Source organism: Panthera pardus, unplaced genomic scaffold (assembly GCF_024362965.1).
Source record: "Panthera pardus isolate Hobbes unplaced genomic scaffold, ASM2436296v1 HiC_scaffold_27, whole genome shotgun sequence".
Lineage (NCBI taxonomy): Eukaryota > Metazoa > Chordata > Mammalia > Carnivora > Felidae > Panthera > Panthera pardus.
In genome coordinates, this window is record NW_026526843.1 from 79,513,089 (window position 1) to 79,540,242 (window position 27,154).

Sequence of the window (27,154 nt, forward strand, 5' to 3'; positions counted from 1 at the left end):
GTATGTGTATCAAATCATCACACTGTATACCTTAAACTTACATATGTTATATGTCAGTAATACCTCAATAAATCTGGAGTAAACCCTCCTCCCCAAAAAGATAAAGCTAATAAATATTGGATAGATTAGCAGCTGTAGCTCTAAGAGGACGTGTAGTGCCAGTGTAGATACTGGGAACCTTCTGAATGCCCCCCCCCATCTACAATACTAATATTCTCTGTATATACTTTTTCTTTTTTGAATTTAGAACTTTCAATTGGGCTCTGTCCATGGGAGGCAAAGTTCCTGTTGCTGAGGGATTAGAACATTCAGATTTACCTGATGGCACAGGAGAATTCCTAGATGCCTGGCTAATGCTAGTGGAGAAGATGGTGAATCCCACCACGGTGCTTGAATCTCCACATTCACTGCCTGCCAAATTGCCTGGAGGCGTCCAGAACTTTCCACAATTCAGTGCCCTCCGCTTCCTTGTGGTAACTCAGAAAGTGAGTATTGAGCATTCTGAAACCAAGACAAATTTCTCATGCTGATTAGGTAGCCCTCCTTCTTTTTGGTCCTTAATGAAATAACTCGATTGTTAGAGAACCATTGGATCCTACTCCCAGATAAGGGCTGCCTTACAGAAGAGGGGGATAGAGACCATTGGAGAATATGCTGTGGTGTAAATATTTGAACTGTAAACTTGAGATTGGTTCTTTAGATTGGGTTCAATGCTCCTTCTGTGTGCTTCTTCATGCCCCCTCAGTACTGACCAAGGATTTTGTTGTTGGCACTGACCTTTTGTGGAAAGACTTTCCTGTAAGTCTTTGACTTACTCCTCCAGTAGCTTTGAATTGAGATAGAATGATCACGCAGCTTTTCAAATGACTTCTAGGCAGCCTTTACTTGCATCAAGAACCTTTGGAACCGGAAACCCCTGAAGGTATATGGTGGGCGAATGGCTGAGTCCATGCTGGCCATCCTATGCCACATTCTCCGAGGAGAACCTGTGATTCGAGAGAGACTAAGCAAAGAGAAGGAGGGGTCTCGAGGAGAAGAGGACACAGGGCAAGAAGAAGGTGGCTCTCGCCGGGAACCTCAAGTCAACCAGCAGCAACTGCAACAGGTAGGGTCCTAGCTTCCCACTCCAGGGCCTAGGCTTTGCACCTGATAGAGTATACTGCTTGTCGGTTTTCTAAGTTTACATGCCACTGAGTGCCTGGTTCTCTTAGCTAGGAGATACGTTTAAATTTGTTCCCTCTTAGCATTTCTTTTTTCTCCTGAGAAAGCTGGAGTGTAATTTTCATGCTCCTAACAGGTAAAAGATTTGTGTCCTCCCAAGCATGTTGTTAAGTATTAAAACTTTTTTACAGTATTCTCAATAGGCTGTGGCTGCCATGTTCTTTGGACACAAACTGTTCTCAGCTACTTTCTCATTAATCTGTAGAGGGAAAGGGTAAGGGGTATCGTGACCCAAATTTATTCTCCAACAGAGCTCTCTGAAACCTTATCTACAAAACTTTTGTTTGTTGTCTTTAAGTAAATATATAAACCACATTTTGAAAATTGGAGGCTAGAAGCAGACTGAGGAGGCTCTACAATCCTGACAATTCAGTATCACAGAGAATTTAGCATATTCCTCTGGAAATTTCTGTGTGTATGTGTGCTCTCTTTATGTCTAGAGTCCTTTTTAAGTACAAATATGTCTTTTAAATATACATATAACTATTAAATGCTCACTTTAAGAAAATTTGGAAATATAACTATTTTTAAAGGCATTCATAATGTCAACAGAAAAGATGGTTTTTCATCACTTGATTTTATGTCTAATTAACATCATACAGTATGTAGAATTGTACTGCTGTCATTAAGAAAATGGGTGATTTTTTTTAGCTTCCTGTCATTCTTTTATTACTGGATGTTAATTTTCTTATTTGATGTTGTAAATCAGTGGTGTATAGTTTCTTTTTGTACATATCTTTCTGTACATCTCATGATTATTTCCTAGTAATAAAATGTCTGGGTCAATTTCTCAGGCTCTTGTTCTGTTGCCAGTTTGTTTTCCAGAAGAGTGGGGATCCATTTTTGCTTCTGTGTATGAATCTCAATCTGTGAATTAGAGTGATCCTGTTCATGATGATAAACATCTAGCCCGTTTTCTTAGAGGATAGAATTGAGAATCACCTTGACTCCCTGCCCCAATGTGTAGCTCTGATGTTTGAATGCTGTGGAAGCACCAAATGGAAAGGATTGTTTATTTACTTAACTGCCTTAGCTTATTACTGTTCTCAGTTCATATGAAGTTAGAAAACCTTGTTTTCATCTTGGAAGGGTTTCTACCTTTTAAAAATGTATTTGAATTTCTCTTTTATTGTGGTTCTGAGATCCTGCATTCTTTTTGTAGCTCATGGACATGGGCTTCACAAGGGAACATGCCATGGAGGCCCTCTTGAACACCAGCACCATGGAGCAGGCCACAGAGTACCTTCTAACCCACCCTCCCCCAATCATGGGCGGAGTTGTTCGAGTAAGTTGGCTTAGCAGTTGTAATTTTCTAGGGCATTGGTTTGGCTGCTGCTGTGTTTTTTCTTCTGTTGTGTTTCCATCATTGGTCTTCCCTTCTATAAACTACTTTTCATTTTCAGACTTCTGCATGCCAGTATTTTTGTTTTGTGATAACACTGTTTAGAATGTAATAAGCAGAAGCTTCCTATCTCCCAGCCATGCAAATTACTGGACTTTTTTTGCAGAAGAACTCTTAAAGTATCCACAGTCAGGAAGCAATAGAAGAAATGCTTTTCTGAAATGCATACTAGATAGTCACATTGAAGTCCCCTTCTTATGCTTAATTTCATTGTGATTTCCCCTCTTTGTTTTTGTAGCAACCAGGTAAGCCTAGGATTTGAATTTAGAGAGCAGCATTCAGGGTACCTTCTCTTTTTCTCTAAAGCTTGAGCACAGGATGTCTGATTTCTTGTGAGTTGTTATGTGTTTTGTTGCTGGATTTTCTGTTGCTTCTCTGTAGGATCTGAGTATGTCGGAAGAGGACCAGATGATGAGAGCAATTGCCATGTCTCTGGGACAGGATATCCCAATGGATCAAAGAGCGGAATCACCTGAGGTAACTAGGACATAGGACATCCAAAAGGGTCTGACAACATTAATCTTGACTGTTTTTATGAACATTCTACTACTACTGCAATGTAATTGGTGGAATTAATGTCTAAAGAAAAGACACAAGAGTATTCATTCATCCCAACCTTGCCATCACTGATCTACATTGTACTGACCTGAAGCTAAGTGAGGCAGATGAAATGTTAACCTTTACTGTCAAATAAGAGACCCAAAATATACCTGGTAATTAGGCCAGTCTTGGCTTGTCTGTTCATAAATAACAATTGCTTCAGTTTACTTAGACTGGCAGAGAATGCAGGACCATTTCTCCAGGTGATTTTCTTGGGAGGGTGTGATACAGGATGCTGCAAATAAATTTGCAATGCTTTGGAAGTTAGAAGTGTCTTTCTCTGCTTTTCCTGTCTTGCCTTAGCCTTTGTGGCTGCCCTCATGAACAATTGCCACCCCTAAGAACATATCCCCTGCTTGAGGAGAAAGGTAGTGGGTATTCAGTATGGTAAGGCCAGTACATTTTTAGAGTATTCTCTGTCTGTCTTCGCCTCTCCCATATGTTATCATGCTTCCTTCCCCGCCTCCAGGAAGTTGCTTGTCGGAAGGAGGAGGAGGAACGGAAAGCTCGGGAAAAGCAGGAGGAGGAAGAAGCTAAATGTCTAGAGAAGTTCCAGGATGCTGATCCATTGGAACAAGATGAGCTCCACACTTTCACAGATACCATGTTGCCAGGCTGCTTTCACCTTCTTGATGAGCTGCCGGACACAGTATACCGGGTGTGTGATCTGATCATGACCGCAATCAAACGTAATGGAGCTGACTATCGAGACATGATTCTGAAGCAAGTAGTCAATCAGGTGAGCTCTCCAGGAGCCAGAAGAAAGGAGTGTGTGAAGTGGTTTTTCTGCCATCCATCAAAATCTGATTTATTATTATTTTTTTAAATAAAACTGTTGGCTTGGGGCTTGGAGGGTTTTTGGGGTTTTTTTTTGCATTTTGCCTGATATGGATATATTCTCTTTGAATTCTTTAGATCTGGTAATCTTGCTCTTTCTTGAGTGTTCCCTGCAAAAAGTGAATAAACTACTTAACAAAAAAAAAAATACCTTTTAAAGGAAAAAACAAAGCTTTCTTTTTCTAGGCATCTCCTCTGAAATTCATCTAAAATGTCCCAAACGTGTCTCACTCTTGAGCCAAGTTAGTCCCCTTGGACTAACCGTGAATAAATGTTTTATTTTTCCCTCTCCTATGCAACCACTTTGACAAGTCCCCATCCTAATTAATAGTTGTGACCTGATATTTGTCTTCTTTTAAAGTGTTTTTCTTTATTATGAAATTAATGTGTACTAGTTACATGAAAAGGATAAGAAATAACCCTGAATCCCCACACAAAGAGATAGTTAATATTTTAGTCCTATTTACCTTTTTTTTTTTTTTTTTACTGTTCATGTTTTTAAATCATTGGGATCTTCTTTTGTATATTTTTTTTTAAGTCAAGAGAGCAGAGGAAGAAACCAAAAAGTGATGTATGTGGGACGCCTGGGTGGCTCAGTCAGTTAGGCATCTGACTTCAGCTCAGGTCATGATCTCATGGTGTGTGGGTTCAAGCCCCGTGTCGGGCTCTGTGCTGACAGCTCAGAGCCTGTAGCCTGCTTCAGATTCTGTGTCTCCCTCTCTCTCTCTGTCCCTCCCCGCCTCATGTTCTGTCTCTCTCTGTCTCTGAAAAATGAATAAACCTTAAAAAAAATTTTTTTAAGTGATATATGTAAACATAATAACTTTAGTGTATGGAGATAGCACAAAAGTAAAAGGAAAACTGGGTAAACCTTTTTTCCCAAGATAGGATCTAGGTTTAGTTATCTTTTATATTAAGAGCTTATAGAAATGATTTTAAGAAAACTAAAACCTAGAAAACAGCAATTATGTCAAATTTATAAGAAATTGAACATGCAGACTAAAGACCAACATTTCTAACATTCTGGTTTATTTTTGTTTTTAATGGTAATTCTGGGGCAATTATAGTAAAAGATTGTTGATGGAAATGTAAGTTGGAGAACCTTTGGGGTTGACTTACATGCACTAGAAATTAAAAATGTTTTTAATTTTTTTTGTTTATTTATTTTTGAGAGAGAGACTATGCCTGAGTGGGGAAGGACAGAGAGGGAGGGAGACACAGAATCCAAAGCAGGCTCCAGGCTCCAGGCTCCACGCTCCACACTGTCAATGCAAAGCCCAACACGGGACTCGAACTCAGTGAACCATGAGATCATGACCTGAGCTGAAGTCAGATGCTTAACCAACTGAGTCACCCAGGCACCCCTAGATTTTTTTTTAATGTTTTTTTTTTATTTTCTTTTTTTAACGTTTATTTATTTTTGAGACAGAGAGACAGAGCATGAACGGGGAAGGGTCAGAGAGAGGGAGACACAGAATCTGAAACAGGCTCCAGGCTCTGAGCTGTCAGCACAGAGCCTGACGCGGGGCTCGAACTCATGGGCCGCGAGATCATGACCTGAGCCGAAGTCGGCCGCTTAACCGACTGAGCCACCCAGGCGCCCCCTTTTTTTTTTTTTAATTTTTTTTAATGTTTATTTTTGAGAGAGACAGAGTGCAAGCGGGGAAGGGGCAGAGAGAGAGAGGGAGACAAAGAATCTGAAACAGGCTCCAGGCTCTGAGATATTCACACAGAGCCTGACGCAGGGCTCTAACTCGGGGACCATGAGATCATGACTTGAGCCAAAGTTGGACACTTAGTGAGCCACCCAGGCACCCAGAAAATTTTTAAATATTCATTTCCTTTAAGTTAAAATTGAGGCTTCTTGTAATCTAGCCTAAGAAACTCCTCTTTTTAGAGGCATTCCTTTCGTAGCATGCATCATTTGATACACTAAATCCCTTTAGTTAACGTTTTATTATTCACTCATCCTTGTTCAGCAAATGTGTTGGGAGTGGAGGGAGTGTTTTACAAGGTTAAGGATGTTTTGACAAACCTTATACTCTATCTACAGTTACCTGACTTGGCCACTTCTCTGCTTTTCTAGGTGTGGGAAGCTGCTGATGTGTTGATCAAAGCTGCTCTTCCCCTGACAACGAGTGACACAAAAACTGTGTCAGAGTGGATCAGTCAGATGGCCACCCTGCCCCAAGCCTCCAATTTAGCTACTAGAATCTTGCTTTTAACACTGCTTTTTGAGGTAAGATTTAGATCTTTTGGTTCCTGTAATTCATCATTAAAGAACTATAAAACACCTACCATTTGAGACCTTCAAGAAGGTAGAATTATAAGACATGATCTCTTCATTTCATGAGCCCACAGTGTCCGATAGGCTATAAGACATATAATTAAGTACAGTATGCAGTGTTCTGTACCACATGAATAGTATAAAGAATTTTCTCTGAGTTCAGGAGGAGGGCAAATGTATCACTTCTGGCTAATGAGGGAAGAGCTTCTCAGAACAAGTGTTAATTAATTGAATCATGTCTTAGAGGATTTGGGGGGTGGTAGTTAAAAGGTTTTTAGAATGACTATCCCAGTACAGTTGTGGGATAATTTGGCCTTTCTGAGGAAACCTAACTGGTAGACAAAAGGTGGGGTCAGATGTGGGGTCAGATCCAGAAATTGGATGATGGGCATCAGATAGAATCTGATTCTTCCTTCATACTTGGTCAATCAACAGATTATTTTAAGCAAGAGAATGGCCAGGACATGTTCTTGTTTCATCCTACATAGGAATTAGGAGGCAACTGACCTTGCACAAGTGACTCTTCATTTGTAGGTCAGGCTTAACAGTAAAACCTGAACTTAATGGAGTAAACCCTTTACAAGAACTCAGGAGATTAAGTCCAGTATATGTGTCAAATTGTGTGTTTACAGTCTTGGGGTTTTTCTTTTTTGATGGAAGTGGTAATTCTTATTATAGCACTTGTGAATAAATAACTTTTGGGAAGGATTGCAAAGTACTGAATGCAGGGTCCCCAATAACATTATAATACAGACGTAAATCACTCATGAATCTCGCCCCCCCCTTTTAAAAATCACAAGTAACAGTCTTTAATTTTTTTCTAGCCCTTTTTTATGCATTTAAAATAATTAGGATCAGACCATTTTAAAAAAGAAAATTTTGTATTTTGTTCTCTCAGTATTATGAATATTTTCCCATGTCATGTATACATTCCATCTTTTGGATGTCCCCTAGTTTAAGTAATTGCCTATTGGACATTTAAATTACTTCCAGTGCAGCCCCTATAAAGGAACTACTTTATAGTGTAGCACCTGTAGGGGAACTGCTAACTAACTGTTGCTATGTTTAATTATTCCATCTTCCTGGAAAGAATATAAAGGTTCTCTGTAAATCAGAAGCTTTTCAACTTCAACATAATTAAGATTATATTTCCTAGATGGTAATCCTTAATGATAATGATATTAATGATCCTAATAACAGCTTCTGTATAAATACATATTAATGTGCCAGGAAATGCATTGGGCATTAGAGTGAATGAGTATACATACACACACTTCATTTAATCCCCACAATTAACATTCGAAGTAGAAATTATTACTTCCTATGACCCCTGAAGGTCTAAACACTGAAGGCCTAGAGAATTTAAGTAACTCAGATCACACAGCTAATAGGTGGTAGAGGTGGAATTTTAATTCAGCAGTTCTCTTAGTGTTCAGCTTTGTGTTTTCCCATACTGTGCCAGTCCTTAATGGTGAATAGAAGTTGTATTTTTTTATTTTTCTTTGGCCAATTAGGAGTTGAAGCTACCTTGTGCCTGGGTCGTTGAATCTAGTGGCATCCTTAATGTCCTAATCAAACTCTTGGAAGTGGTTCAACCCTGCCTACAGGCCGCCAAGGAGCAAAAAGAGGTCCAGACCCCGAAGTGAGTGATCTTGTATCTCACCTGGTTTCATTTCTGTTCCCTCTCAGACTTGGGCCCTATAGCTCAGGCCCTAAATCAAGCACTTTTCTAGAGCATGTATGGGGCAAATCTTGTGTACCTTTTTGTGGTTTGAAAATAGATGAGGTGCCTAATAAAATCACAATAAGTTTTCCCATATTGTACAGGTTTTCTGGCTTGCCCAAAGTAAATCATTTCTTTCTTTTTTAGGTGGATCACCCCCGTGTTGCTCCTGATAGATTTCTATGAGAAGACAGCCATCTCTTCAAAAAGGAGAGCCCAAATGACTAAGGTATATAATACATAGTTGACAAAACTGCTTAGCCTCTTGAGGTGAGAATAGACCAGAAGAGAATATGGCAGAGTAGTAAAGAATGAATGGAAACCTGCCTGATCAAGACCTAAATCTCTTGAGGGATCTCAATAGCTATATTTTTCTTCTGAATTGCGAGTTAGAATTATTTTTTTATGGAGCTTCTGGGTGAAGGACCCTAGAACTTACCTGGAAGAAAATGTTAAAGGAGTGTGCTATCTCCAGAGGAGAGAGGGGCTTCTATATGAAGGACTGAGTGTGCAGCAATTCCTACAGAAGCCAAGTGCTCTTTATACAAAAATTATATAGGCCACATTATCTCAGTGCCTTCTCAGAAACAGAAATTTGGTTCCTGCACATTTGAAATAATGTTTCCCATTTGTGGAAAACAGTTGGAAACAAAAGAAAAGCAGAGGATTGCAGGACAAGGGTGTAGAGGTCTTTATGCTTATGGAAGGGATCAGGAATGTGAGAATTAATGTATACAAAAAACTTCTCTTGGTTCTCAAAATTTTACTAAATGTTCACAGTATTCTTTCTTTTTCTTGGTTAGCTTTAGTAGTGAACAGATGAAGTTACTGTTTCTTCTAACAACCAAACTTGTAGGAAATACAAAGAAATTTTTTGTTTTTGTATTCAGTACCTACAGTCCAACAACAACAACTGGCGCTGGTTTGATGACCGCTCTGGGCGTTGGTGTAGTTACAGTGCAAGCAACAACAGCACTATTGATTCTGCCTGGAAATCTGGAGAGACGAGTGTGCGTTTCACTGCAGGCCGAAGAAGATACACCGTCCAGTTCACTACAATGGTGCAGGTACGTGCTCACTCGGTGCTGTAAACTTCTTTGAAAAGAGGGGAAGATGCTGAGTATGCCTTTTGGTTTGCTTCTTCCTGAACCAGACGTCCTGACATGTGTTATAAGAAGCGCTGTTACCACTACTAAATTCGGTATAGTTGACAGAGAATGGAGTCTTCCTAAAGTCATTAGTTAGACCATGAGTCTGTTGTTTATGGCAATATGATACTCTTCCAACCAGAAATGATTTTAAGTGTTAGGGATGGTATCTACTCTATTGGAAAGTTTCCAGTTTGTTATAGGGCCTTGTGTATGCTGCTTTACTTTTGGGGACCTTCAGGCTTTCTCTCTGTAGGTGATAAGGATGGAAAAAGTTGCCAGGGTTCCTTCCTATTGCAGCATTTTACCTGGGAGTTCCAGCCCCTCTTATCGTTTCCTTTTTTTTTTGTAGAGCTGTCTTTTGTCTTCTTGAATTTCTAGGTTAATGAGGAAACAGGGAATCGGCGCCCTGTGATGCTGACTCTCCTGAGGGTACCACGGCTGAATAAAAACTCAAAAAATAGCAATGGACAGGAACTAGAGAAGACGCTGGAAGAAAGCAAAGAAATGGATATCAAACGTAAAGAAAATAAACCCAGTGGTATGGAACTTCAGTTTTGAATCTTTCAAGGAGTGTTACGTAAAGCTTCATGTGCCTTTATGGCTTAAGTTTTGGCCAATTTTATCATGAGTGATTTCTTACCCATCATATTGCTTGGTGACTTAAAGATACACAGTCCCTTTTATATGTCCTTTTATCTGGTCCTAGAATTGGTGTTTGGTATATTTTGTAATAGAAACAAACCCAAGTGCTTGACCTAGCTATGAGGGAGAGATATGGAAGGAAATGTCAAATTAAACTTCTGAACTCTTACTTTCTCATTTGTAGATACTCCTTTGGCCCTAGAGAGTACAAATACTGAAAAGGAGATGAGCCTGGAAGAAACAAAAATTGGGGAGATCCTGATCCAGGGCCTGACAGAGGATATGGTGACTGTTTTAATCCGGGCCTGTGTGAGCATGCTAGGAGTCCCTGTAGACCCAGACACTTTGCATGCCACCCTTCGTCTCTGCCTGAGGCTCACCCGAGACCACAAATACGCCATGATGTTTGCAGAGCTAAAGAGTACCCGCATGATCTTGAATTTGACCCAGAGTTCAGGCTTCAATGGGTTTACCCCCCTGGTCACCCTTCTTTTAAGACACATCATTGAGGATCCCTGCACCCTCCGTCATACCATGGAAAAGGTGAGTCTTTTTGATGTCAGAAGCTGGTTTAGCTTTATATCATACCTTTGTTCTCCTTGATCTCAGATACATTTCTTGTTTTTCATAGGGTATATAACTAGATACATAGACTATATGTTTTGTCCAGCAAACTTTCCCAGCTGTGTGCTCAAGTGCTTGCTTACATATGAAAGATTGTCCCATTGAATGATTTTTTTTTTAACTAGAAAATAACATTTTCTGTCCTTACACTTACTATAGTAATAAATCTTACCTATAAAGTCCTCTTTGGCAGTATAGGTTTTTTGAACCAAAAACTGTTAATGAGGAACTGGGATACCTTTCACCAAGTACATGTCTTAAAGTTGATTCCCTTATAGTATTTCTCATGTATTCACCCGTGAGCACATTTTCCAAACATTGTATTTTGGAGTTGTAAAAGTAGTAAAGTTTTGGGAATATTATAATATGCCAGACACTTTAATAAGCATTTGCAGATACCCGTTGTGCAGATTGGAAAATTAAGACATTTGTATGTTTATTTTAGGAAACATAAAGCAGTGTAAAAATGACAAAGTAATTAGAAAAGAGAAAAATGTTTATGGGGCACATGGGTGGCTCAGGTCATGATCTCGCAGTTCGTAAGTTCCAGCCTGCATCAGGCTGCCTGCTGTCAGCACAGAGCCTGCTTCACATCCTCTGTCCCCTTTTCTCTCTTCCCCTTCCCCACTCACGCACATTCTCTCTCAAAAATAAATTTTAAAAAACATGTAAAAAAATTTTGTAACATCAACATAAGACCTCAAAGGGGAGGAGTGGGGAGGACAAATGTCTTATTTCCTCCTATTAATTCTTTGTCAACAGTCATCATGTGAATGTTATTGGACTTCCATTTTCCTCTCTTGGGACACCGTTTCCCACATTTATAGTTAGTGTTGCAATTTGCATTTTTGTGCATGGTTTTGTCACATTTAAGATTTGTTTTTCTCAGAGATTCCTAGAAATTGGATGAAAACATATGAGTATTTTTTAACTTGCTTGCCAAAAAGGTGGAACCACTTTATACTTCTGTGTGTATGAGTATACATTTCTCATTCATTCACCCAGCCTATTTGATTTCATCTGACATGAGCAAAATCAAAAGAAGGAGCACTATTAAAAACAGCGTATATACTGATCCAGGGCAAGAGACAGCCCAACAGGGAAGAAACAGCTACATACAGATAGAATTCTGACTTAAAAACAAAATACTTAAAATGTTTAACGTTTATACAACTTAAAAAATGCTAGGAAGGGGCTCGCATCTGACTCTTGATTTCCGTTCAGGTCATGATCTTACGGTTTGTGATTTAAAGCCCTGCATTGGGCTCTGTGCTGACAGTGTGGAGCCTGCTTGGGGTTCTCTCTTTTTCCCTCTCTTTGCCCCTCCCCTGCTCAGTCTCTCTCTCTCTCAAAATAAATAAAACTTAAATTTTTTTTAAATGCTAAGGGGGCGCCTACGTGGCTAAGTCGGTTAAGCGTCTAACTCTTGATTTCAGCACAGGTCATGATCTCATGGTTTGTGGGTTTAGGCGCCACGTCAGGCTCTGTGCTAGCAGTTGTGGAGCCTGCTTGGGATTCTGTCTGTCTCTCTCTCTCTGCCCCTCCCCTGCTCACTCGGTCTCGCAATAAATTAATAAACATTTAAAAAAATTTTAATGCCTGGAAAATACAGGTTCTTGTTGGAGAAGAGCTTTCTAAGCTTAATTGTATTTAGGATTATGAGGAGCAAAGGAAGATCAGTGGCAGTTTTAATGTATCAAGTTGGCAAAATGTAAATGCTTGATAATATCCATTGCAGGTATGGGTGTGGACAACCAGGCATACTCTTACTTTTGGTAGGAGTGGAAATTGGTGCAGCCACATTGGAGGGCAATTTGTTACTGTCAGTTTGAGATATTCTTTGACCTAGAAATTCTATGACTAGGAATTTATTTGATAATTAAAGTCAAGTATGCCAAGGTACATATACAAGAATGTTCACCATAGAAGAAACTGGAGATCTAATGTCCAGCAGAGGACTGGATAACTAAATTACAGCACATTCTTTATAGTGAAATTAGAGTTTTCAGTATTTAAAAAATGAGAGGTTAGGATTATAGCTTTACAGGCAAGATATTGGGGTTAATATGTTCAACTAAAGAGATGACTGATTTGGTAAGGAAAGCATTAAGATTCCAAAAGATGTTTGTGAACATAGTTCACAAAGGAATGATAATGGAAAATACGGTAGTTATTTTCTTTATTACCTTCTTGTATTTTCTATTGATTAATGAGTCCTTTTGTGAAGACCAAAAGCATAATGTCTAAGCCCTATAGTTTCAGAGCAAGCCATCTGTAAATAGTTCAGTATTTCCTGTGTCTGTCTAAGACTGATGATTGACTTTGAGGCATAAAGAAACGTTTAATTTTGTTCTTAAACACCGAGTGGATATTGGTATTGCATATTTTTAGAGATTGAACCATTCTGGTTTAAAATTGGGACAGCATTTGGGAAGGCTAGGAGCTGGCACTTACATGTGAGGGCTATAATTTAGATGATCAGTGGTCTAGATACATTTCCCAATTTCTATAAAGATAACATGCCATCTGTTATAATAATTGATAGTTTTGGGATGTGCTGAATCCTGTAACTTTTTATAAGCCACATATTTTGAATCAGGAAGGAATGGGACTTAAAAGACCCGAGTACATCTTTTCCCAAAAATCTAAAACTATCATCCAGTGTCTTGAGGCAGAGTTTGGATAGTATTTTAATCTTTGGTAACTCTTCCTTGAATGCAATTGGAGTTTTAGAAAGTGGTCATTAATCCACATTGCTTCTTCCTTTCTTTACTAGGTGGTTCGCTCAGCAGCCACGAGTGGAGCTGGTAGCACTACCTCTGGTGTTGTATCTGGCAGCCTTGGTTCTCGGGAGATCAATTATATCCTTCGTGTCCTGGGGCCAGCCGCATGCCGCAATCCAGACATTTTCACTGAAGTAGCCAACTGCTGTATCCGCATTGCCCTTCCAGCCCCTCGAGGCTCAGGAACTGGTGAGTTTCCCCTTCTCCTGGCCTTTGAGACATTGAAGTCTATGGCCTAGTATAACCCCAGAGATAACTTGGAAAGCTTCCTTAAGCAAGTGTTGGGACATGTGGGCCAGTTCAGAGGTACTTCAATATTTCTTGTGTCTATCTATTTTACTTGCCCTGTGGTAATCCCTGCCAGAGATACCAAGGACTCATTTGGTCTAGTCCTTGCCCTCAAAGAATTTGTCTTAGTGTGACAACAGAATGTGAATGGTTTACAGATAAAGTGGTAATTGAGGGACAAGTGGACATGTGACTCACATGGTACAGTAGGAAGTACACTGTATCATCAGTGTGTTCTTGCCCAAAATGTTTGGCCCATATTTAATTATGAGGAAGCAATTAAATGCAAATTTTGAGACATTCTATAAGACAGCTCACCTGCACTCTACAAAAATATTAATGTCATAAAGGGAAAAAAATGGAAGGTTCTCCTAGATGATGAAACTAGAAAGAACTACCAACCATGATGGGACTCTGGACCCAGGTAAAGAGATTTGGAGAAATTTGAATACTGTGTATTAGATGATTATATCTGTGTTAAATGTCTTGGGTGTTAATGGTGGTATTATGGTTATGTAGAAAAATATCTTTGATCTTAGGATCTAGATGAAAAGCATATGGGTGTCTTACTAACCTTTCAACTTTTCTGTAGGGTTGTGGAGGGAGAGTTGTGTTTTGTTTTGTTTTTTAATGTTGGGAAGGGAGCTAATTATTTTTGGAAGCCCCAGATATGTGCCTGACCTCCTGTGCTGGGCATGTCTCCTGTATGATCTCATTTAATCCTCAAATTTTAGGAATGAAAAAAGAATAATTTTAGGAGTGAGAAAATTAAGGTTTGTTGAAGTAATCTGGCCAATGATCCTGTAACAGAACTGGATTTCAAAACCAAGTCTCCCCCAACTGCAAAGCCTATACTCTTTTTACTATTTGGTACTGCTGTAATAAATTCTATGGGATTTAGGGAAAGTGAAAGCTAGGTTTCCTAGTAGGCTACTTGAACGTTTGGAAATGGCCTTTTGTCCCAAGCATGTGTGTTTATACAAACCCCCTTCTGAGTCTTTATTAGTAATCAAATATAGGTACTGGTTCACTGTTGAGTGATTTTTCTCTGTCTCACTTTGGCTTAGCTTCAGATGATGAATTTGAGAATCTTAGAATTAAAGGTCCTAATGCTGTACAGCTAGTGAAGACGACCCCTTTGAAGCCCTCACCTCTGCCTGTCATTCCTGATACCATCAAGGAAGTGATCTATGATATGCTGAATGCCCTGGCTGCATACCATGCTCCAGAGGAAGGTATGTATCTAATCTACCTCAGGAGGCCGGGCACTTTGCCTGGATCTCTCAACCAACTTATGGCATAGTGAGCACTCCTTGTGTGCCCATGTGCACTTCTCTGAAAAAACCAATGGTCATACATTATGACAGATGGTAAGGTAGTGGTGAGTCTTAGAGCAAGGCATCTGACCTTGTGGGGGTGGGGGTGGGACCTATAGGAAGGTTTCTTAGAACAAGTGGTTTCTGAAATAAGTCTTGAATGATAAGAATGAGAATGCTGACATACGAGGGTCTATCCCATACAGAGGGAAGAATGAACAAAGATTAAAGAGGAGATAATGGCATCTTGTGGGCAGGAAAATTTATACCAAAAAGTCTCTAATGTTTTCATTCTCTTTGTTGCTAAAACATCTTTGTTTCCAAAAAAACTGGGATCAGTATTAGAAGGTGTGATTAGGCTTCCTGACCTTTGAGACCACCATCCCAATCTACCTTTATTCCTAGTTAAGGTGCTGCTTGTAAGTACTGGGAAAGTCATGAGTGAATTAATTGGAACTTAAGATTGCATTCCAGTCATATCCTTCAGGATTTTATTTAGGACATATTTAATTGATATGTCCCACAGAATTGCCAAAAATTGGTGAATATAATCTTTAATTCAGTCAAAATATGAGTCTTTGGTGCTTTTCATCTATTGAGCACTTTGATCCATATAGAGCTTCTTGCTTCTACAACCATAGAACCTTTATTCTACCTCACATATCAGCCCCACCCCCCAAAATAATTTAGCTTATATAGCTAGGGTAACCATTTATTGATCTCTGTTGCACTAGGTATAATACCAGGTATGTTCATTTAAGCTTAGTTGTGAAGCTGAGGAAAGTGAGAAAAATAAGTAAATTGCTTGTGGTCACAAAACTAGTTAGTAAAAGAATGAGGCTTTCAACCTTGCTCTCTTGGTCATAACTACGTTTCCCCTCTTAAGTGAAAGTCTAGCCACATCACTATGTCATAGTAAGTGAAGTGAAATTGACCAAGCTGCCAAATAGGCATTAGCATTGCATAGTTATTAATGAGTTTTGTTTTGTTTTTGTTTTTCTAGCAGAGAAATCTGATCCTAAACCTGGGGGTATGACCCAAGAGGTTGGCCAGCTCCTGCAAGACATGGGTGATGATGTATACCAGCAGTACCGGTCACTTACTCGTCAGGGCAGTGACTTTGATGCACAGTCAGGTTTTTCCATTAATGTAAGTCAATTCCAACCTCCTGTCTTCCTTCTCGCTTTCTGATACCTATGTGTTCTCCATGTTTAAGGTTATGCCAGGGAAACTTCAAAGGTATTAATTTTGATGTATCTGTGAATTATCTGTTGCCTAAGAATGAAGATAAATTTGGGGTATCCCTGGGATTTTTCTCTCTTTGGATTGGAAATATTAAATTCATTTTTCATTCTCATTGTCCCTTGTATGTGCCCCCAATCTTCCAGTCACTGTTTATAATGATAGCTTCCCACAGATTATAGTATGTACGGAGTGAAGATGGTTAAAAGATCAGCCAAAGAGAGTCTGTAGCATTCGTAATGAGTACCCTGGGAAGGGTTCCTACCATTTAGAGACAACTGTCTCTGAAATTAATAATGGCTCAGGGGTATTCTTCCTCCATAGAGTCAGGTCTTTGCTGCAGATGGTACCTCCACTGAGACTTCCACATCTGGGACATCCCAAGGAGAAGGTAATGGTTTACTTTTCTCCCTCTTTTGTTCTTACTTTCTTGAGAGAACAAAGAAACTGTGGGTGTCCTGGGCAGGGGATACGGGAATACAGGCATAATTGTCACATTTGTCTAAGTGAACTTTTCTCAAGGGTGAGCTCCATGTTCTGTAAATAAAGGATTTCTCTATGCTAAAATTAGTAGAACTGTGACTTAACTAACAAAGTAATGGTTGCTGTGGTGAGATCCTTTAGATCTACTCTTTAAACCACCACATATATTTCTTATGGTGGGTTTTATCCTGGCGTATGGAGCTTTGGTGCCAGTGACACAATTCTGGCTATAAACCTTGCATGGTGGATTCTAGCAGTGTTACCAGAGCCCATTGGCTACTTAGTCAACAATTAGAGAAATGTCACATGGAAACAATTCTAAGGATACCTTCCAAGAGCTGCTGCTTCTTGGATAGGAAAGATCTTTGAGATCTAACCAAGGAGATACCATACTTAATATAACTGCTGGAATGGAGGCATGCTGGGATAAGGTACAGTGGGCACATGTACCCGCTATATCTCTGTATTCCTGGATGAGACAGGAAAGTATTTATGGAGGAGATCAGAATTTGAATTAAGTTAGATAAGTAAATGTGTGCCAGGGAGACATGTGGGAAGGAAAGGTAAAAGGGGGTACATAAGGCGTCTTTGGAGAACTCTTAGTACAGTATTTCTGGAGTGCAAAATTATGTATAAAAGGAGGGAAATGGCAGAAGATATGTGAACAGTTGGGCAAAGCCTCCCTGCTGCACCATATCTAAGACCTGTCATCCTATGTGTCCTTCCACTGCATTATGAGGAGGACATTCCATTTGTATCAGTGACCTAAAGTGGAATAGAAGTAGTATTCTCTTTCCACATAAGGCTTGATGTTTGCCAATATTTCAGTGTGAAACTGAACCAGTGTTTGACTCTTTCTCAACAGCATCAACTCCAGAAGAGTCTCGTGATGGGAAGAAAGATAAAGAAGGGGACCGAGCCTCTGAGGAAGGCAAGCAGAAGGGCAAGGGCAGCAAACCTTTAATGCCCACCTCCACTATTCTTCGTCTTCTGGCAGAGTTGGTGAGGTCCTATGTTGGTATTGCTACCCTGATTGCCAACTACAGCTACACTGTGGGCCAGTCTGAGCTGATTAAAGAGGTAATATTTCCAATCTGCTTAAGATTTGATACTGTCATCATTTGGATACAAATGTGTCAGACAGTTTGCTAGGAACCTGCACATGTTAGCCCAATGTTGAGAGGCAGAGGCCTCTTAGACACGTTAAAGAAGCTAGGCTTTTCCCCATGATGTAGAGCTATCGGGTTCATTACAGGGAGTGAGTTTGTGCCATTTGTTAATTTGTTTGCAGAAAATCACTTGTTCTGCAGTGTAAAGACTGTAAAACGCAAGATTTGGAGTCAGACCAATTAGGAATCTGATGTAGATAGCAATCTAGGTAATACAGGATCTTGGTGAAGTTGTTGGGAAAAAAATGGGTGAGTTGAAGAGATGTTTTAAAGGTAGAAATGGATCTTTGGAAAATAAAAACAAAATCAAGGATTCCGATGTTTCTTATTTTATGTTTTTCTATTCCTTTTATGTTAGAAGAAATGGCTTGAAGAGAAAATGTGTAATTTGAAAGGTATCTGTGGTTTGTCTACATAAAGATGTCTAGGGGACAATAGAATAAGCCAAATAGACAAAATGTGTTTATCTTCCAGATATACTCACACCTGTGCAAAGACACCTGATATGGTAATAGTATTGGTAACATAAAACATAAGGAAAGCCTAAATGTTTATCAGAGCTGTGGGAAAGAAATGTCTTGAAATGGAATTATCTTCAGGTTAGATTTTTCAAGTGAGAGGGCACTTTAAGAAACTAGATCATGTTCCCATATACATAAAAGGGGCCCCCAAGGAGATTTTTTTCAAAAAGGGAACCTTGTTTGGGAGGTTATATTTTAATTTCATGGTTAGTAAGCAGTAAATGGTCTGAGAGTAGAGTAGGGGCATTAATGTTGCAGGCAAAGAATATGAAATCAGCTGCCATTTTTAAGCTAGTTTTACTTTAATCTGAGTTTTTTAAAATACATACAAAAATATGCAATTCCTGAATGAGTCGTTAGTTTTTCTTGGATGACCATTACCCAAATTAAAACATTAAAAACTCCACAAAAGCTTACCCCTTCATGCCTTTCTACAGCTCCCCCTCCCTTTTAAACTTCCATAATGTCAACCATTATCTTGAGTTCTGTTGTCATAGGTTCGTTTTGCACTTTATATAAATAGAATCATACAGTGTATATTCCTTTGTTTGCAATATCCACTTTTGTGTGTGGTAGTAGTTTATTTGCTGTATAGGATTCCATTGTGTGAATGTAACACAGTCTTGTCCATTCTAGTGCTAATAGACAATTGGGTAGTTTTCCATTTTACAGGTATTGAAAGTAGTGTTGCTACAGTCCATTCTTATATATGTCTTGGTGAACATATACAGTTGACTCTCGAACAACGCAGGGATGTTAAGGGTGCTGACACCTCCTTCCCCTCTCCTCACGTTTGTAGTTGAAAATCTGCATAAACTGTTGACTCCCCCAAATATTTTACTAATATCCTCCTGTTGACCAGAAACTTTACCAACATCATAAACACTCCATTAACACATATTTTGTATGGTTACATATATTAGAGGGAGAAAAATGTTATTACCCCTGAGAAAAAATAAAATTGTAATTTCTGCTTGGATCACTAATTCTTAGATTGTTGCAACTTTGAGCTGAAACTCTTAAATACAAATTTGCTTGTTCACAATTTTTTTTAATTAAATAGAAAACAGTTTAATCAAAACTAATTTCAAATGAAAAGGCAGTAAGGGAAATAAAGACTTGCTAATGGTTTCAGTAAAAAAAATTGTAAGGTAGAGAAAATGTATTTACAGTATGGCACCAATATATTGAAAAAAAAATCTGCATATAAGTGGACCCACACAGTTCAAATCCGTGTTATTCAAGGATAAACTGGATTAAGTGTTTCTATTAGGTGTTAACATGCCTAAGGAGTAGAATTGCTGGTCTCTTCAGCTTTCGCAAATGGCACCAAAAGTTTTCCAGAGTGGTTGTGTCCATTTATATTATTACCAAGCACAGCATATGGTATGCTTGCCATACCTCCTTGCCAACACTTGGTATTTTCTTATTTTTCATTTTAGCTGTTCTAGTGGATTACTACAAATCCACTAGATTTTGCATTATGGTTAAAATATCCTTTTCTGTATTGGCTATTTGGATATTCTCCTGTGAGGTGTCCAAGTCTTATATTCTTGTTCTCTACTGAATTTTTTACCTATTCTAGATACAAGTCCTTTGTGGAGTTATGTATACTAAATATACATTAGGCTTTTATTTCAAAGCTTTTACTCATTATGCCAGTTGTAGTTAATATAAGCATTCCTTGTGGAATAAGACATTTAATTGCAAATTTATTAAGTATCTATTATGTGTCACATGACCTTGTGGTACTGGGTACTCCTAGGTGATTTACAAATACTGTTGATTAATCCTTACCTCAGCACTAGAAGGTTGTTGGTATTGCTCCCCTTAATAGAGAAGTAGAGAAGGCTCAGAAAGGTTAGTAACTTGTTCAAGGCCAAACTGCAGAGTAACAGGATTAGAATTGGAATCCAGGTCTCTGGTTGCAAATCCAAGTCTTTTACTACATCACCCTGCTTTCCCAAATTGCAAAGCTTTTTTTCCAGTTTTTACTAATAATGTTATATAACATATTTACACAATTTTGTATTTTATTCAGTACTGGGGAATTTTTATTTCTAATAGTTTCATCTTAACCTAGCCACCGTATCTAATTTTCCAGACTCTAGAATTCTTCAATGCAGCTTTTATTGAGGCAAAATTTACATAAAATCAAGCATTTTAAAGTGTACCGTTGAGTGGTATTTGGTACATTCAGTGTTATACAGCCATCCTTTCTAATTCCAAAATTTTGATCCAATATCTGCATAAATGACAATAGAACTAAGTTTCTTTCTAATATAAAGAATTATCAGGACAGAAGTCGTTGTTAGAAGGAACAAGTCTCATGTAATTTCTTTTCCTTGTTGGGCCTTTTTTTGCTATTTACTTTGCATTAAATATTTTTGCATATCCATATCTGTGGCTGTGCTGTTTCTCTTTTAAATGCCTATTTTTAGCCTAGGGTCCTTAGCACATTATAGGTATCCGTAAACATTACAACTTAATTGAATACATGAAGGCATTATAGCACTTAATTATGAACAAGATTTGAATCCTTGCCATTGGTTAAGTTCTTTGCACAGGCCCTGTTTCTTTGGGCCTCATATTACCCATCTGTCAGAATGGGAAAATACTGAACTTGCCCTTAACTGTTCTGTAGGTTTACTGTGAACAGTTCTTTTAAATACCACACATAAAAATGTTTTGAGAAATATCAAGTGACCTGTAAATGAAAATGTGTAAACTAGTGAGAAATGAGTGGAGTTTAAAAGCATAAAATCTGGATTTGCTCACTTAGTTTGTACTTCGCACCCTTGGTTTTCTCATCTATAAAGTGGACCTGATAATCACTGACTGGGTGACTTGAAGGATCAACTTTGTGTATGTGTACCTTGTTGATGTGCAAACAATATGGCATAATTATGCTTGTGAGTAAATGTCATAATTAATAATTTTTCAGGACTGCAGTGTGCTAGCCTTTGTTCTGGACCACCTCCTCCCACATACCCAGAATGCAGAAGACAAGGACACACCTGCCCTGGCCCGCCTATTCCTCGCAAGCCTAGCTGCTGCAGGGAGTGGCACAGATGCCCAAGTAGCCCTTGTGAATGAAGTAAAAGCAGCTCTGGGACGGGCACTGGCTATGGCTGAGAGTACAGAGAAACATGCCAGGTAAAACCCATGCCTGACCTAGTGCTGATAATCAGTAGCATCTCCTTACTCCATTCTTGGCCCGTGGGATTCCTAGCACTTGAACAAGAGTTCTGGTCACACTGGCACTGTATATTCTCTGGTCCTCTCAAATAGTTCTAGTGCCTCAAAATACCTAGAGAACTGATTACATTTGAGGAGGGTAAACAGCTTAGAACAAAGGGATGTTGTCATTATAGTTCTGATGTCTTCAAGAAATTGAGCAGATTATTCAGTCTCATTTTTTAAATTATGTGTAAAGAAAATTAAGAATGCTACCACTCAGGGAGTGAGCTCTCACCTGTTTAAATGTTACTTCCAGAAGGAAACACAGGGCACCAGGAGGGTTATCTGAGGCCGGTTAGTTTAAGACTCCTAAGAATGGGCAGTATTCATATGATAGAGGTGTCAAACTTCTCTCCCAGGCTTCAAGCAGTGATGTGTATCATCAGTACTATCATGGAGTCCTGCCCCTCAACGTCCAGCTTCTACAGCAGTGCCACAGCCAAGACCCAGCACAATGGCATGAACAACATTATTCGACTCTTCCTGAAGAAAGGACTGGTTAACGACCTGGCAAGAGTGCCTCATAGCCTGGACCTGTCCAGGTAAAATTATTCCTGAACTCCAGCTGCAGGCTTTTGCCCTCCCTTTAATCATGCTGCTTTTATTTCTTCATTTGCTTGTGTTTCATGTATCCTCACCAGAATCAGTAGTGAGCCACTGGTGTGATAGGAAAAGTTTGGGTATAGGTGGGAACCTGAGTTCTTAGTATTGTGGTTTTTAAGCAAGGCACTTGCCTTTCTTTAGACCTTAGTTTTCTCATTTGCTTCAAACTCAAGAGTTGGACTGTATCAGTAATTTTTTCCCCAAGATTCCCCCATCTTAATTAAAAGTAACCTTTTATTATAAGATTATATGTATATCATGAAAAATGCAGAAGCAAAAGTAGATACTGGGTTTCTACCACCAGATATCACTGTTACTTTACTACATTCTTCAGTGGTTTTTTCATATACATACAAAATGTATTTTTTACTAAAATGATATCATATATGCTGTTGTATAACCTAGGTTGGATTAGGGTTTTTTGTTTTTCCAGTTATAAATCTCTACCTTGCTTTTGTAAGTAAATTTTCATCATATGTAACACCCAAATCCATATTCAGAAATTTTTGTCTGAACCAGAATCTAGTTACAGACCTTGCATTACATCTGGCTATATCCTCTGAATCTGTTATTCTAACACAGAATCTTAATTAATTTTTTAATTTTCATTTTATTTCTGCTAATGACACTAACTTGTTAAGGTGACCAGGCCTGCTGTCATGCTGAATGTTTTGCCTTCTAGATTTGGTCCATTTGGTTCCTTGCAGTGTCATTTAACTTGTTCCTTTACTCCCTGTTTTCTGTTAACTTCTAATTAGAGCTAGAGGCTTAATGGAGCAATTTGAAATTACTGGTTAGGATATATCATAAATGATGTGTATCTCATATTCCATCATGGGGAGACACATCTCTTTGAACTGTCATTAATAATCATGATAAAATTGACTTACTCTAGAGTAGAGTACTGTTAAATTTCCCCCCTTCTTATTAGAAAGTAGCCTATATTACTGTTTTGGTGCTATATAAATGTCTGGTTTCCTATCAGCTGTATACCTAATTAATGATCTTAACACCAACTGATAATCCTTTCCTGTGTCAGTTTTTTGGGGGATTATCAATGACTGTTTTCTAATTTCTGTCATTCCTTCGACATTATTAGCTGGCATTTTTCTGTGACAGCCCCAGTTCAAGGGGGGAGAGTCTGGTTACCCTGAAATACAGTTCCTACTTAAGAGGCAGGATTAAAAACTTTTTTTATTTTTTTTCTTAAGTCACTAATTTTTAGAGTAAAGTCAAAATAGATTTAATCACCACCTCAAATGCAACTTTTCTCTGGTTTTTCTATTTTTATTGATTTTTTTTTAAGCCAGTGATTGAATTATTTGGATCTCTGCAGTCATTATTCTTTTCCATTGCACCTTTGGCCCATGGGACCTCTTCAAGTTGATTTTTGTCCTCTTGATACAAGCTCATTAATTTTTTAAAAACATTTAAAAATTTTAGACTCACAGTGTAATGAGCACCATATGTTTCATGTAGATTAACCAGTGGTTATCATTCTGTCCTATTTGCTTTAGTTCCTCCTCTCCTTCCCCCTTTTAGGAGCAGAATCATTTGAAGTTCATTGCAGACAACATAATGCTTAACCTCTGAATACTTTAGCATGTGTCTCCTAAGAATAAACATTCCTATACATGGCTAGAATATCATCACATCTAAGAAATTTTACCATTGATACAATAGGATTCAACATGTAGTTCATATTCCAATATCCCCAGTTATTCCAAGTATGTCTTTATAGCTTGGGAGAGAGCGTTTTAATCCAGCATCCAGTGAGCATCACTAATTGCATCTGATGTCATGTGTATCTTGTTTTTTTGACAGTTGACTATTTTGAAGAATCTGGAAGGCGCCAAATGTCTCATAGAATATTCCATAACCTGGATTTGTCTAATTGCTTCCTCATGGCTAGGTTCAGGTTAAACTTCTGGCATGAATACTACATGGGTGATATTTGCCCTTGGTGCATCATATCAGGAGACACATAATGCTAATTTGTCCCATTATTGGTGATGCTAAGTTTGATCACATAAACATTAGCTTTCCCTTTTGTACTTAATAAATGTTTTATGGGTGATACTTTGAGTTCATATGAAGATTATATGAATATCTTATGCCCTGAAGATTTTTAACTCAGTAGGTTAGCATTTATTGGTGATCCCTGCCTGGATTGCTTACATTGCTGTTCGAAAAGTGAGGATTTCTGATTTTCTCATTCCTATTTATTAGCAGGCATTTTTTTATAATGAAGATTTCCTTCTGCTTATGTTTGTATCCCTATGGCTGCAGTTTCTTTTTATATTTAATATGGTATAATCCACTACCGTCATTATTTTTTATTCTCAGATTTGGCCTGTGGTAATGACCCCATCAATTTTTTAAAGCCTTCTGGCACAACAAGATGTTCCAGGCTCACCTTGTACCGTCCATGCCCCATCCCCTGGAATCAGTTGTTACTCTGATGAGCCTTGGTTCTTTTTAGTGCAGGTTTCTGTGCTAAGTCCATCTCTGTATCTTTACCTCAGTCCAAACATGGCCAACACAGTCAATGCTGCTTTGAAGCCTTTGGAAACACTTTCCCGGATTGTGAACCAGCCTAGTAGCCTTTTTGGCAGCAAGAGTGCTTCTAGCAAGAGCAAGTCTGAGCAGGATGCCCAAGGAGCTGCTCAGGACTCCAATAGCAACCAGCAGGACCCAGGTAGGGAATCAGAGCCAATGGACTGGAGAGAAGACTGGGTGGGCATAGTTACTTTATGGGCATGGCATCACAACTCTTTTGGCTTGGTATTGTTTCCCTGGGAAATTGCTGGCCTTCTAGAGATCTGTCATAGTGGCGTGGGAATCTGCCCCACAAAGAATTCCTTAAAATTGCAGCCTTATTTGGCTATCCTCACACGTAGCCTTGTCTTTTCCTTTGTCACCCATTCATTTTTTCTCTGAGAACTTGTAAACTTGCCCAGGGAAGGGACCTTATTGTCTTCCATGCTTGCCTCGTGGTGCCCTGCATATAGGCACCCTTTGATTATTTTGCTGGTTGGTTGATTGTTTCAGGCGAGCCTGGGGAAGCAGAAGTGCAGGAGGAGGATCATGATGTCACTCAGACAGAGGTGGCAGATGGGGATATCATGGATGGGGAGGCTGAAACCGACTCAGTGGTGATTGCTGGGCAGCCTGAGGTGCTCAGTTCACAAGAGATGCAGGTAGGGAGGCAGATCACCCAGCATACCCCTTTTGCGGCGCTAAACAAAATCCCCAAGTGGTGTGGGTGGGTGAGTACCTTAGATCCTTGCCTCAGTGCTGTCTACTTTGCACAGGAGCACAGATGATATGCTTAGTTGATGTTCAGTAAATGTGTTTGAATTGTATTAAATGAGAGGTGGGGATAAGGCCAGGATGCCATCCATGTACTATGAAATGGAATGGATCCCAGCAGGAATCCCAGACTTAGGCACAGGTGAAATGTGGATGTAGAAAACTGGCCTGACCCCTTTGGGCCCAAGGTCTTTGATTTATTTGGTGCTGGTCATTAATGGAAACTCCTTAACATCACTGTTGTGCCTATAGCACCAGGTCTCACTGGAGCATTCAAACAGCTATTTTCTAAAGACCCTAAAGAAAGCATTGTAATTTCTGGAGCTGGTAGCAGTTGTAAGAAATGGGGCGTACAGTCCTAAGCTGCTAGCTCTGAGGAGATCTGCATGTATTTCTGGATAGTATAAAGACTCGCCTGGTCTGAGATAACTGGGATGAACCCATTTGAAGGACAGTCTGAGTGTGGATTGACAGCACATGGTAGCTTCTGTGCTCTTAGCACCAAATGTGTGGTGTTTATGCAACATTCTCTGTCACACGTTATCCTGGAAATATGTACTCCCTTGCTGGCTTTTTTTAGGGTTTCCGTGCTAGCGCAATGATAGACTTGTGTGCATCCATATATATGTTCTATTTCTCTCCAGGTTGAGAATGAGCTGGAGGACCTGATAGATGAGTTGCTTGAGAGGGATGGCGGATCTGGGAACAGTACAATTATAGGTGAGAGCCCCAGAACTGAGTATAGCCTTTTCCTTTGTCTCAGTCTCTCTTGGGAGGACCCTTTTTTTCATCATCTGCTTGCTCAGCTCTGCCTAAGGGCTCATAGCCAGCCTAGATTGCTGCTTGTCTTGATGTTGATGATCTTACAGATGAGAAATTCACAAACCATCTACAGACCTGTGGCGGATCTGAAGTGTTGCCTATGTGGGGGAGGTGGAGGGGGTGGCCATCGGTATAAATGATACATCAGGCACATCAAGAGTGTTTTTTATTCATGGAATCCTAGAGGAGGCTGTAGAGCCTGTAGGGTGAGAAAGTGCTTTCCTTGCAGTTCTTTAGCAAAATCCAGGGGCTTTCTGCCTCTGAGTCTCAGTAGTGTAAAAAGTGTGATCATTCCCTAAGGGTGGCCCGTTTTTACAACTCAAACGGAAAACGACAAAGGTACCCTACTGTCACCTGGCTCCAAGGGTCTATGTGTTACTTGTTTTTATTTTATTGATGAAGGAAATCAAAGGATAAACGGAAGTAGACATGTATTCTTAAGTTTGACAAGACTTTTCACACCCATTATCCTCTGTGGTTTCACAATTAGTGGGATTGGCAGAGCAGATGTGATCATCCCATTTTACAGATGAGGAAACTGAGACTCAGACAGGTAAAGTGACTGGCCAAGCTCACCTAGCTAGTCGACAGCAGAGAACCTAGGTCTTCTCCCTCATCCAAAAAAAAAAAAAAAGTGGATATCTGCTGGGTGTACATAGCTACTTTAGACGCACCCAATCTGGAAAGGGAAGTCCTCTGTTGTTCAGTGAAGGCTCTGCTCTGTAACCTTCAGTGAGCAGAAGTGGAGAGGATGAATCACAAGAGGACGTGCTGATGGATGAAGCTCCTTCCAACCTCAGCCAAGCTTCCACCTTGCAGGCCAACCGAGAAGGTGAGAGTGCCGAGGCCAGAAAGGCCTCCCTTCTTGCCCTGCACGTCTGACAGACA

General features: G+C 39.4%; 1 protein-coding gene across 1 annotated transcript in view; it reads left to right on the top strand.

Moving 5' to 3' along the window:
- The window catches only part of HUWE1 (HECT, UBA and WWE domain containing E3 ubiquitin protein ligase 1), a 165,063-nt gene that overhangs the window by 112,584 nt on the left and 25,325 nt on the right, over positions 1-27,154 (top strand). The window contains exons 32-53 of the mRNA XM_019438418.2: positions 248-485; positions 875-1,105; positions 2,384-2,506; positions 3,005-3,100; positions 3,693-3,962; positions 6,147-6,299; positions 7,862-7,989; positions 8,218-8,299; positions 8,961-9,137; positions 9,600-9,759; positions 10,048-10,406; positions 13,264-13,459; positions 14,626-14,793; positions 15,878-16,023; positions 16,441-16,507; positions 17,465-17,679; positions 21,234-21,445; positions 21,889-22,071; positions 24,658-24,830; positions 25,184-25,332; positions 26,089-26,164; positions 27,000-27,098. Coding sequence (XP_019293963.1) covers positions 248-485; positions 875-1,105; positions 2,384-2,506; positions 3,005-3,100; positions 3,693-3,962; positions 6,147-6,299; positions 7,862-7,989; positions 8,218-8,299; positions 8,961-9,137; positions 9,600-9,759; positions 10,048-10,406; positions 13,264-13,459; positions 14,626-14,793; positions 15,878-16,023; positions 16,441-16,507; positions 17,465-17,679; positions 21,234-21,445; positions 21,889-22,071; positions 24,658-24,830; positions 25,184-25,332; positions 26,089-26,164; positions 27,000-27,098 — 3,701 coding nt within the window. The remainder of the gene's footprint in view (positions 1-247; positions 486-874; positions 1,106-2,383; positions 2,507-3,004; positions 3,101-3,692; positions 3,963-6,146; positions 6,300-7,861; positions 7,990-8,217; positions 8,300-8,960; positions 9,138-9,599; positions 9,760-10,047; positions 10,407-13,263; positions 13,460-14,625; positions 14,794-15,877; positions 16,024-16,440; positions 16,508-17,464; positions 17,680-21,233; positions 21,446-21,888; positions 22,072-24,657; positions 24,831-25,183; positions 25,333-26,088; positions 26,165-26,999; positions 27,099-27,154) is intronic.